Below are 13536 nucleotides of genomic sequence, written 5' to 3'. Positions count from 1 at the left end.
GATACAGAAAAAGACTGATCTCTGTACCTGTGTGAAACTTGGTCTGTATGGACCAGGTGACTGCTGAGCCACACCTGCTGGCTGTCCACAGTGAACGGCCTCCACAGCTGGCGAGTCCAGCTGGTCCCCGGACTATGGTGTGGATGGCTCGGGGCTGGCTGCACTCAAGGGCCACATTTAGAATCCTACTAGTCGTCTTCTCACAGGCAGATAAGGGCCACTAAGCAGAAGCTACAGACTCCAAAGTATTTGCTGTTGCTGTCTGTCCACGATGTGACAGTCTCCCCATCTGATCCTGACAACGACCCCGCAAGGAAGCCTCGTGCTGGTCCTGCTTACTAATGAGCAGACTGACCGCACATTGCTAACCTCAGAGGTCACCCCTTTGCAGGCCAGAGAGCAAATACAGATCTGACTTCAAACCCTGAGCTCTCTTTGCTGTTTCACAGTGGTAAAGAACTGTTCAAACAGTTGTTCCAAATAAAACCAATCACACACACACACACACACACACACACACACACACACACACACCTGAAACAAGCAACCGTTCCTGACAGTTGGTGAATATTTAGCTTCCTCTTTCCTTATGTGTGACCATGCCATGTTTCCTTGAAAGTATGCATTTTTCTTTTGCTTTTAAAGAACCTAGCGTCACCAGAGTTAGATGTTTCGATACTGATGGCTATGACCCGAGCTTCTGCTGCCTCTGCACATCACGGGCATGGCCCTTACCTAATTGACCCAGCAGAAAGAATACTTGCGTGGGTAGCTACCCGGTCCAGGCACACAAGTATGTGGCCCACGAACTAACCTCCATGCCTTTCTCGCCCAGCACCACGGGCCAATACCGCATCACCAAAGCAATGAAGGAGTGAGGCACAGGGCAGGGAGGCAGGGGCTACCAGAAGAGAAGAAAAGGATGCTCTCCCGCATAATGGAGAGTGTCCTGGGTCACGCCTCACTCCTACTTCTGAGGGGAAGCAACTAAAGTAGGTCAAACCAGGAGGGCTGATTGCTCCTGGAATCCGAGTCAGCGAGGATGCGAAGGAAACAAGAACCATGACTGAGGAGAGAGCGGTCAAAGCTTAAATCTAAAGCCCAGGGTAGGGACAGACATGGAAGGAGTGAGAAGGCTGGTTTTCATAGCAGGGAAGCGAGGACTAGGCTGCGGAGTGTGGTTCAGGATGAAACCACGTACAGGATGGCTGGTAGGACTCCCAGCTCACCGTCCTCAGCGCCTCGAGTGAGTCCAGAGGTGGGAGTTAATTTAAGACAGTCCTGTGGGGACCCGCATGCTGGAAGTCAGGATGCACGTTTTTATTTAAGCTCCCCATTTCTTGTCATGGAGACTGACCTTAGGCAGGTCACCGCTCACTGACATAACTGCTTAGCTATAGGGCAATCATTCCATGCCCGTTGTTGACCTAAACACCATTGAAATTCTAAAAGTAAACAAGCCATTGGTAGCCTCTACCCTCAAAATGTTTTTCTTATAAATGGAAAATACAGGCTATGTCATATGGCGGCTCTGATACTAGTTTCTTCTGTAAAAATTATTTTTTATTGCCTTCAATGCATGCTTTAATTCTGCTGCTGTATTTTGTCTTTATCATTTCCTTTTTCTTCTCATTCCACTGCCTTTCCATCTGAGCTCATTTTCCCCCCGCTAAGTTTCTGCCCTATTTCAGAAACGTGCCTTTAAAAAAAATCCTACTGAAAGTGCCAAAGAGGTTTTAATATTTTCTTTGGGTTTCAGCAGTATCTAATTCTTTGAGGCCTTCCCGTAAGTGTTCCAATACTATTCCTTTTGCTTTGTATGCAACACATTTTTCCTAATGGACTCACTTTCCTATTTTTTTTATTCATTTTAACTTGAGATTTGTATGTATTCAGTGTTTCCCAGCAAAGTGTATGTATGATTTACTCTCAGCCCTACTCATTGCAAGGTGGATTTACCTCTTCAGATCTACACCTGGTTGCCAGTCCCCAGAGTCCAGCAGTTTTTATTTTAGGTGGCTTGGGTGGCCTCACCGTATCCCTGTTTTCTAACCCTAGAACAGAGAGCACACATGCAAACCTATACCCCTCCTCCAAATTCCTACCTATGTCCCAGGAACACAGTGTTACTCAGGATCCTTAGAATGCAGAGCATTACCCGCCATCCCAAATCAGACTTTGTGCCCAGTTGGCTTCCTGGGTTGGCAGTTTTCTGATGGATTGAGCTAAAAGGGACAATAAGGTCTGGATTGTGCGAGAGTTCTGGAAAGTTAAGCTCACTGGCTGCTTCCAAAAAACCAAAACACCCTAAAACCATTGGCAGCAGAGGGAGGACTGCCCTGTACTGAGGCTTAAAGGGCCCTCGCGTCATTCAGCTGAAGAGCAGAAGGTAGAGAGGTCTGAACTCCTGTAAGGCCGGAGGTTTACTTTGTCCATATGTCATAGATTTATCCAACAAGTCCCAGTTAGTCTTTTAGATTCGGGAAAATCTTCCCAGATTCTCTCTGAGGCTGTCAATTCTAGTGTCGCTCGTTGAATGACATGTGAATTTTCAAAGTCAGCATGAGTTTATGCTTTTTTTTTTTTTGCATCTTCACATATATTTTCAAATGAAGTAGAGGAAGGCGGCATTAATGATGGCATTAAATACTTATATGGATAGTAGGAGGAGCAACTGATCTATTTCATATTAGTAAATTGTTCGTACATATGTTTTTATTTATTTTTATTTATTTATTTTTTTCAGCATAACAGTATTCATTGTTTTTGCACCACACCCAGTGCTCCATGCAATCCGTGCCCTCTCTAATACCCACCACCTGGTTCCCCCAACCTCCCACCCCCCACCCCTTCAAACCCCTCAGATTGTTTTTCAGAGTCCATAGTCTCTCATGGTTCACCTCCCCTTCCAATTTCCCTCAGCTCCCTTCTCCTCTCTAACTCCCCTTGTCCTCCATGCTATTTGTTATGCTCCACAAATAAGTGAAACCATATGATAATGGACTCTCTCTGCTTGACTTATTTCACTCAGCATAATCTCTTCCAGAGCTGTCCATGTTGCTACAAAAGTTGGGTATTCATCCTTTCTGATGGAGGCATAATTCTCCATAGTGTATATGGACCACATCTTCCTTATCCATTCGTCCGTTGAAGGGCATCTTGGTTCTTTCCACAGTTTGGCGACCGTGGCCATTGCTGCTATAAACACTGGGGTACGGATGGCCCCTCTTTTCAGTACATCTGTATCTTTGGGGTAAATACCCAGTAGTGCAATGGCAGGGTCATAGGGAAGCTCTATTTTAATTTCTTGAGGAATCTCCACAGTTTTCCAAAGTGGCTGCACCAACTGGCATTCCCACCAACAGTGTAAGAGGGTTCCCCTTTCTCCACGTCCCCTCCAACACATCCTCTCCAACACATATGTTTTTAAAGCCATATGTGATTTCTTTCTCATCTCCATGTTGACCATTGATTAAGTACATATTAATTACTTAGTATATGCCCAGAGAAATGTTTCAGGAGCCAAAAGAAGTCCTGTATGTCTCTTTCCCTCCTGGGAATATCCTGACAACTCTACCTGCTATTATATACTTGACCAAGCACTTCACTCCCCTCCCCTGCACCGCGCTCCAGGAACGTCCTGATTGTTGCGCTTCCTGCAGTGGCACATCTCAGCACCAAGTAAGTATTTACTCAAGGGTGCTGGAGACAGCAGTCGTTGTAGGTTCCGGCAGAGGAGAACATGACAAGAGAGACTGCAAGGTGATTAGTTTGATGTTATCTGAAACTACCTGAGGGAGAGAAATACTGGGAGAAATTTTTAGCCCAGAATTTCCTTCCTTCCATCTCATCGAGGTCACCTTCTCCTTCCAGTGTGGTGATGTAAGCTGACGGAGCGGCAGCTCTTCTGATGTAAATCCAACCCAAGAACAGTTACAGAGGGAGGTCAATGCTCAGAAATACCATGTGATATATGAGGTGTGCTTATTAAACAATAAAACATTTTCAGGGGCGCCTGGGTGGCTCAGTTGGTTAGGCCTGCCTTTGCCTTTGATTCCAGGGTCCTGGGATCAAGGCCTGCATCGGGCTCCTTGCTCGGTGGGGAGCCTGCTTCTCCCTCTGCCTCTCAGTCTGCCTGCCCCTCCCCCTGCTTATTGTGCTCGCTCTCCAAATAAATAAATAAATAAATAAATAATCATTAAAAAAATAAAAATAAAAAAATATAACACAATAAAACTTTTTAAAAAAGTAAACAGACTAGGATTTTTCTGATACAACTGGGGAGATGTCCCCATGCAAGGGGTCTTCTTTGGCGGGTACGTCCTTAGCTGTGCTTATTATAATGAGCCAAACATTCTTCAAAGCCCTCCACTGACTCCTTGGGGATCACATTCTGGATCTGGGTTACCTTTATAAGAATATCCTTATGAGGGTAACTCTTACGTCTTTGGATATCAGGCTTGATTTTAAGAAACAGAGAAAAGCCACTGGGAGCCATGAGTCCAGCCACGCTGGGTATGACAGAAGTTGGCAAGAGAGGGACTCCCGTGAAGGACTCAGATCCAACTCCATGGACTCCAGACCCACGATCATTTCACTACATAGCCCTGCTTCATTATGGGGTCATTTTATGAACTGGCTATGCTTTTTAACATCTTTAACATTTTAAAGGCCCATTATACTTAGTTTCAGATACTTGTCTTCAATTCAGACACTAACTTTAACTTTTGTATCCATACAAAATGTGCTCTTCCCCAACTCCTGGTTGTACCCAGAGAGTCAGTTTATCTGCAAGTACAGCGCTCTGGCCTCAGCCTGTGGCCACATGGTCCTCTCCTGACATTCCTCTTCTGCTTCCACAGGCCAAGTAAGCAGGCCAAGCTCATTATCTGTTGTGTGGGCACGCTTCACGGACTCCAGACGGACATAACTTATGCTATGTCCAATTTTCTTCTCTTTTCCCGTGATTCCTTTTTATTAGCAGAAGTTGATTATGTCAACTAGGTAATGAAAATAAAGATCAGTCTTCCTGTTGGCATCCCCAAAACACTGAAAACAATCTCAATAAAATGAATCACAAAAACCATAGAATTCTGAGCCTTGGAGCTCTCTAAGCCAGCGGCCTGCGCCATAGTCACACCACGTAAACCCTGAGATGCTCACAGCCTCCACTCTGAGCTCCCCGCCTCCGTTCCCTGCACACTTTGCTTCTCAACTTTTTGAAATCTTCCTGGATTCCGAATTCCTGGCTTGTATTCTTATTTGTGGCCCCTCCTGAAACTTGGTTCTATTTCTCCAGCTTGAACATGCTTCCTCCAACCTCAAATATATTCTCCATGGTTATATGATTCTCAGTGACCTACTCTCGCCTGGCCACCAGGGTGCCCTGTCTTGGTGTAGGGGGCTATGAACGCTGCCCCAAGTTCACGTGGCCCTTCTGGGGGGCCCATAATCTTCTGCACCACCAGTGATCCCAAAGGTCACCAGCAGCTCCATTTATCTCCCGACATAAGTCATTAATTTTATTTTACTTCTAGCAAAGTTGAACTGAACTCCTAATACTATTAACATGCACTCTGAACAGCTCTGACTCAGACCCTGAGCAGACATGTGGTTGTGGCAATCAAGACCATGGGTGGTAATATTTACCACTTATTTACCGGGTGGCCTCAGGAGGGAGACAGAAAACATGACTCTGCAAAATGAGGTAAATAAAAATCACACGGGCAGGGGCTCACGACTTCCAGCCGCTCCATAGGACAAAGATGCGCAGTAGCTAAATATAAGAAATAGTGCTTTTAACACTTTCAAGGTTGGCTCAGAAACAATGAGAACTTTCAGCAGCTCATGCTGGGGGGTGGTAAGAGCCTTCGCACCAGCAGTACAGCTGCAAAAAGCCTGTGCGCCCTTGGCCTGTCCTGGTAATTTTTCCTCTTTTCCTTTCTCCTCGCTTTGCTTCTTCCAAACTTTGTAACCCTTTGGCCTGCCTTCACCTTTGTGCAAGGACTGGCTGTTACTTACCATGCCCTTCAGTGTCAGATCTGCTAAGGGAGACCGGTTACCATGGAAATCTGGCCAAACATGTAAATCAACAGTGAGAAAACCCACAGGCTGAGCCTTCTTAATCAGATCCAGGTGACTGTTCAAATATGCATATACACTCTGGCATCTGGAAGAGAAGTTGATTTTGTTTTTAGAAGAGGGGGCAGGGTCAGGAAGCAAACTGTTCTGCAGAAAGAAACGATTTGTACTTCCATATCAGATCCAGAAACAAAGCAGGGTCCCCAAACCCTCAGCAGAGAAACTACCCAAACACATAGGAACCAGCATACTGCACTGTCTGATCGAACTGGGCCATCACTGAGAACAGGTTGTGTGTCCCAGGGCGAAATGGAAAGGCTTGGAATCAGTGCACAAGGTCCAGGAGTGGCTTTACCCCTCGTAGGTATGTACCCATGAGAAAGTTATTCAAACGTTCTGAACCACTTTGTTAACATCTGTAAAAACAGATATTATAATCCCTGTCCAACTTACCTCATAGGGTTATTGTGAGGATCAAAGGAGACTATGTATGTGAAGATAGCATATTTTGTAAACTGTACAATAATGTACATATGTAAAGGATTTTTAAAATCAGTATTCCTAATTGTAACAATCATGATGAGGTGACAAAATATAAAGGTAAGTTTCGAGACTCGGGATGGGAGTTGGCTAAAGGAAGTGACAGGACAGAGGAATGCAGTCAGATCAGGAATTAGGAGACTTGATTTCCAACCCAAATGCACCAAATGGCATGGCATTTGTTCTTTCTCCTTTCTAAAGCTCAGGTTCTTTGGGTGAAGAATGAGGGAGTCCCACCACCTTTCAGCCTTCACATGTTTGCATGAGAGGCAGACATAGATGAGTGGACTAGAGCCAAGGTAGTCCTGGGCTCAGATCTGGGTTCCACCCATCCCAGCTGGGTGACATGGACCAGTGACTCACCCTCTCTGAACTTTAGTTATCCCATATATAAAATGGGCATCCTAATACTTATCTCACGGAGCTAAATCTTACTGCATGGCATCAAGACTGAAGTGGGTCACCCTTCCCCTCTTTAAATGGGCTTCCTTCTTCAAGTCGTGAACTAATGATTCTAGAGGAAAGTGGGTTTATCAAAGGGTGGCATCCATGCCACTTCTCACTAGTGACCTTGGAAAGATAGCTTTAAAGGTTAAAAGCATGGCTTGAATAATGGCAGGAAAAAAAGTATAGGAAATTAATGTCCAAGGGAGGTTAGTATCTGAGATACCCAACATGATACTATTTGCGTTTTAAAAACGCAAAAATAAATAAATAAATAAATAAATAAAATAAAAATTTTAAAAATGCTTTAGGAGTGCTTGGAGATTTCTAATTCCAGGTTTGTGACACTGTGACTGTTCCCATGGAGCCCACGAAGTTCCCAACAGTTTTCCAAATTAAGCTTAAAGGAAGAAACAAACAAGCAGAAGAGTGGTTTTCAAATTCTTCTTTTAAATAAAAATTTCGTGTGTTACCTCAATACAGAAAAGATAGCAAAACAAAATTGGTCTATGTAAGTGTAGGAGTGAGTACACGTGTGTGTGTGCGTGCCTGTGCATGTGAACCTCTGTGTGTGCATGTGTGAACGTGTGCCTGTGCACGCAGGCCTGTGCATGTGCACACGAGCCTGTGTATATGTGCCTCTGCGTGTGGATATGAGCCTGGGTGTGTGCGTGCGCCTGTGCATGCGAGTCTGGGTGTGCGTGCATGCCTGTGTGTGTGTGTGCCTGTTCATGTGCCTGTGAGCCTGTGCACGTGTGCCTGTGTGTGTGTGTGCATGTGAGCCTGCATGTGCCCTTGCCTGTGTGTGCTGTGTGCCTGTGCGTGTGCATGCGAACCTGGTGTGCATGTGTGCCCGTGCATGCACGCCTGTGTGTGTGTGTGTGTGTGTGTGTGCCTGTGTGTGTGCACAGGTATGCTGGGTGGAGGTAATCTCTTTGCTTCTCGCTGTGACACCTCATTCCCATCTAAAAATCTTCTGCCTTGGATGCTACTAGGAGGACAATGATACTGTTGGAAAAGGGCTGCCCAACGCAGCATCGTCAGCTGCCACTCCCTGCCTGACAGCACACAGTCTTCACCCAAGCCCCAACAGACCCCTTTCCAGAAGGATGCTCAAAGTGAAGACCTCGAAAACCCGAGAGCGAGGTTGAATTTAAACAAACACTCCTCTGTGTGACTCTCACGCCATGTGCTTTCTGCAATTAAGGTCAGAAATAACTAGTCAAAGCCCACATCTGAACCCTGTTTTAGCATGACTCTAGGGCAGTGTTAGGAAAGGGTCCCGGAGGCCTCTGTGGAAGGCCAAGCTGAAGCCTTGCACTTGGGGAGAATACTATCACATTCCGCTTTTCTATTTCCCGCGCTCTCTGCTCACGGTCCAACAGGAACCACCGTGATAACAAAAGCCACGAGAACGCCCTTTCAAGCCAGAAGTCGAGAGTCTTTCCCAGTTCAAGCAACATCCCACTTCAGAATGCCATCACTGAACTTAAAGCAAAGGGACTTTTTTTTTTTTTTAAAGCACATGTCTATAAATCTTTTCATTTGCTTCTCAAGGAATCTCAGGGCAGGGCATTCGGTTTCAGACATCTGGGTCAATAAGAACCTATAGGCCTAATTACTATTGATTCGTCATTGTCTCATTTACCACGGGTCTTTGCAAACAGTGAGATCCGTTTAGCCTCTTACATATATGGTCACTCATGCACTAATGAGATCCCTGGGGGACGGGGCATATGCTTACCCCTTTGACTCCTAACCTCCTCACAGCTGTATGTTTATTCTTTGAATGCAGCCATTCTCCTGCATGTTTTTTCAATTATACCTTACCATGTGTGCTATCTGAGTATATCACTCAAAATGAAATGCACTTGGAAAACATTAGAATAACAAATGCACATCATTATTCACATAATTTTAACCTTACATGATGCCTTTTTTGGTTCTGACTTGGCTTCATTTGGGATTTTTTACCAATTCCTTCTCAAAAGGCAGTCTGCCCTCTTCCAGCTCGGGAATCACATGTTAGCTGTTTCAAATGGGTGGTTCTCCCTCCCTCTCACAAACTCCGGGCTCATATACTTACTCTCGGAGAGAGGAATTCCTGCGGCCCTCGTCCCCGCTGTACATGACGAAGAAAATACAGCTTCAACAACCACACAGTGACTTCACCGTGTCGTGACTGGGTGGTCAGGTACCACTAACCCCCCAAGCCTAGTTTACTTTTCTGTACCTGGGGCTAATTCTTTCACCTTATAGGCTGCAATGAAGATTAAATATTGAGCCCGAGCACTATAAAATGATAGGTAATCAATAAAGAATTCTCCCTCTGTTCTTGTCATAGGAGATTCATTTCTAGCTTTAAAAAATCCAAGTCAGGGTGCCTGGGTGGCTCAGTGGGTTAAAGCCTCTGCCTTCAGCTCAGGTCATGATCCCAGGGTCCTGGGATCAAGCTCTGCATCGGGCTCTCTGCTCAGCAGGGAGCCTGCTTCCCCCTCTTTCTCTGCCTGCCTCTCTGCCTACTTGTGATGTTTGTCAAATAAATAAATAAAATCTTAAAAAAAAAAAAAAAACAAAAAAAACAAACCCAAGAGTCAGGGACAATTTTTGTCAGACTTCATTGCTTATAATCTTAAATGAGGACAGCACCCCTAGAATCTCTACTCTCTCCTGCCTCCCTATAAGTTATTTAATTCTTAGGATTCTTGGACTGCCCAGAAATGCAGTGACCATATTTTGAAATGAAAAATCAGAATACATGGTCCAACCAGAAGACATCTGTGCCCCTTCTAGGAATTGAGAAAGTCTGCCTGTCTCCGGTTCCTCACTTCTTGGCCCGCCACAACATGGAGTCTACTGAAACTGGTCCCACAGTGAGGGGCAACACCCTTTGCTGCCAACTCCACTGGACCATGTTTGCCTTTATTTCACTTGAGTTCTCTCTCATTCTGCACCACTTGATCACTTCTTACTCGTTTGTTCTCTTTCCCCTGATTCCAGACACTATACTCATTCGGTTTTCCTGCTTCCTCTCCAGCTGGCTCTTTTCCATTACTTGTCCCTTAAATATTTTAAGCTTCCCAGAGATCTGTCCTTGTCCGTCTTGTCACTCTTTCTGTACCCTATGTGATCCCATCCTCCTCTCATGGCTTCAGGTACCATCTAGGACTGAGGACCTTCAACTATACACTCCTAACTCCTGCCTTTTTCTCTTATGAGTTCCAGGTCAGATAGCCAACAACCCATCCAGTGCTTCCTCTTGGATGTCCACTGATGAAATGGAGAAATTATCTCCTAAGTCAGCACAGACCTCACTTTTCTTAAGCACTTTCTTATCCTTGCATGACCAATAGAAGCCAAAGAAAGACATTAGAATTTCTATCTTATTACTGTTTAAGAAACATTTCCTATCCAAGAGCCATCAAGAATTTAGTGGTTATCCCGGCACACCCTAGGGAATGCAAGGTGTTAATATCGTCACCCTTGTTCTACGACTGTCGTAGCTCAGGGGAGCCTAAGTAAACACTTGCTGACAGACTGATGGCCCCAGTTGTCAGACTGACAGACTGAGACTGAAGGAGCCATCAAGGCCAAGGAAGCAATATGAGAACACCAGAGCAGACTGGCAAGTGAGAATCATCTTTGGAAGTGGACTCTAAGAGTTCCCTATAATCCTCATTTCCTTATCTAGAATTAAATGAGATAACATACAGAAAACTAGCAGCAAGTACAGTGCTAGGAACATTGCACGTTCTCAATAAATGTTCTTATCTTTTCTTTTGCTTTCCTTGCACAACCTTTAATAGGGAGTTTTACACTTGATCTTAGCCCAAAGACCAAGAAGCGATAATGGGGAGTTTTAAATGTAACCAAGATTTGGCATATGGGGGCCAGTGCATTTGAAGAAATTGATCCTTAGTGGGATTATGGGAATCATAGAGGCAAAGGGAAAAAAAGCCCTGAGGAATAAATCAGATCAAGAAACAATGATTGTGGGGTGCCTGGGTGGCTCAGTTGGTTAAGCGTCTGCCTTCAGCTCAGGTCACGATCTCTGAGTCCTGGGATCAAGCCCCGCACTGGGCTCCCAGCTCAGCGGGGAGTCTGCTTCTCCTTCTCCCTCTGCCGGCCACTCTGCCTACTTGTGCTCTCTCACTCTTTCAAAAATAAATAGATAAAAGCTTAAAAAAAAAAAAAAAAAAGACATCGATTGTCCTTACAGAAAGGACAGAAAAGTCCAGGGGAAGTGGGAGAAAACAGAGGTTGGAAGAAAAAATGTGAATTAGGAAAATTTCATTCTGATAATCCTAAATTAGGACCTGAAACCAGCAGCATCACAAAAGGAAATGCTTACAAAAGTAACTCAGAACAGGCTGGGCTTCTCTGATTACAGTCCTTCTCCTTCCAGTACACTGTGAGCTCGTGGAGATCAGGGGGCCCTATCTTCTACTCTGTCCCCCCTCTCCACTAATGGTCTAGTTTACTCTCCATAGAACAGCCAAAGTAATCCTTTTAAGTTAAATCTGATGGTGTCTTTTCCCTGCTCCGAGACTAAAACCTGGAATAAATTCTAGTGTCTTTACTGTTATCTACAATGACCTCCATAGTTTAGCCTTGGCTAATTTTCAAGCCCTCACCTGTTTCCAGCTCCCTTCCACTCTGGTCTGGCCACAATGGCCTTTACAGTATCCTACAGCCTGCCAAGCTGGCTACTGCCTCAAGGCCTGGGGCCTTGCTGTTCCTTATGTCTTTTGGGGTAACTTGGGGCTCTCTGAAAACAGAACACCCCTGTCTCAGAGATTGCCATCAGAAAGTCCTATCTGCAAGTATAGAAACAAGTACTGATAAACAGATTTTGTATTTTATACCCCTGATTTGCCATATAACCCACAGAAGCATGGTTTACTCCCACTCTTTATTCAGAGGCCCTCTTAAGTGTCACCTTATCAAGGATGGCTTCTTTACCTGAAAGAATTTCCAACCGTCACCCCAACACTCCTCATTTACTGTTTTTTACTCATTTCTTTTCTCATTTCTGTTTACTCATTTACTCATTTCTGTTTTTCTTTAGAAAGCTTACCAATTCCTGGTCAGCAAATGTGCTCTTCCTCTATCTACACACACACACACACACATACACACACACACACACACACGCATACTCGTACGTACATATGTATGTGTGTGTGTGAAATTTACATGAAAGTGGGGACCTTTTTTCCTTTTATTTTGTTTATGATCATAAATGCTCATAAGACTCATCACCTTTGTTCTGCTACCAACCTTGAACACTCGTGGTTTATGGCAACACCTTCCCACCAAACCCTGCTATCACTAGAACCTCATTCTGAGACATTGGGAATTAAGGTTCGCAATAAGAGAACTAAGGTTCCCAATATGGTTCCTAATAAAAGACTTAAGACAATAATGGGACGTTTAGAGGAAAAGGGCCAAAGTTATGATCAATGTCAGGCGATTGCTAAGGCGTGAAATCTCTGGAAATTTGGCCTCACATAGAGAAAGATTCTGCTTGCCAGTGACGCGCATGAGTACATCTAGTTATTGCTTACTTAATTTATAAGCTCACAAAACATTATTCTTCAGGGATGGGTCTGAAAATATAGTGGCAAATCAAGAGTATAAAATACTGTGATAAATCTGTTTATCAACACTTGTTCCTACAGTTTTGAATAGGATTTGCTGATGTTAAGCTCTGAGGCAGGGGTGACTTGCATGCTGTTTTCAGAGAGCCTCAAGCCACACCAACACAGGCATGCAATTTCTGATTCCAAGGAATTCGCTGTCCTTTCCGAACAGCCAAATTCACTTTAATAATAGTTATGCCTATTTCTTCCTAAGACCCAATGCATAATGGGTCCTATAGTCTTGGAATAGTCTATTCGTATATCTGATAAGACAGAGATGCACTTTCTTTTACAAGACAATAGAAAGAAAGTGAAAGGAAAGAGAATCAGCATTTATTGAATACCTACTAAATATACAAGCTGGATGTAAAATTTGAGAAAAAGAAAGAAATGAAGGCAAGAATTACATGGGACCACCTTGAAAGAGATGACAAAGAGAGAAGGGAAGAGGGCCAAGACCCTAGCTGTAATGAACTTTGAAGTAGGGGTAGAAAAAGATCTTGAGGGGCACCTGGGTGACTCAGTCGGTTATGTGTCTGACTCTTGATCTCAGCTGAGGTCTTGATCTCAGGGTTGTGAGTTTGAGCCCCACACTGGGCTCCACGCCCATGCCCATGTGGAAGGAAGCTAGGAGGGAGGGAAGGAAGGAAGAAAAGAAAGAAAGAAAGAAGGAAAGGGGAATAAAGAAAAAGATCAAACTTGAGCTTGAAAAGGAGACTTAGAAGGACAAGCCAGAGATATGGGAGGAAAACTGGGAGGAGGCAACATTCCAGAAAGAAAGCCAAAGGAAGAGAGTGTTATAGAGGAGAGGAAGGTGAGATCATTGGTG

The 13536-nt window shown here is 44.5% G+C and overlaps 1 protein-coding gene across 2 annotated transcripts in view; it reads right to left on the bottom strand.

Moving 5' to 3' along the window:
- The window catches only part of LOC111143154 (FGGY carbohydrate kinase domain containing), a 401671-nt gene that overhangs the window by 98496 nt on the left and 289639 nt on the right, over nt 1–13536 (bottom strand). For both annotated transcript variants that reach the window (XM_022496662.1, XM_022496661.1), the window contains exon 11: nt 6022–6169. In XM_022496662.1, coding sequence (XP_022352370.1) covers nt 6022–6169 — 148 coding nt within the window. The remainder of the gene's footprint in view (nt 1–6021; nt 6170–13536) is intronic.

The sequence above is a fragment of the Enhydra lutris genome, unplaced genomic scaffold (genome assembly GCF_002288905.1).
Source record: "Enhydra lutris kenyoni isolate GAN:26980312 unplaced genomic scaffold, ASM228890v2 scaffoldscaffold9, whole genome shotgun sequence".
Lineage (NCBI taxonomy): Eukaryota > Metazoa > Chordata > Mammalia > Carnivora > Mustelidae > Enhydra > Enhydra lutris.
Note: the sequence above shows the minus strand (reverse complement) of the source record. Positions and strands in the feature narration are given on the sequence as shown.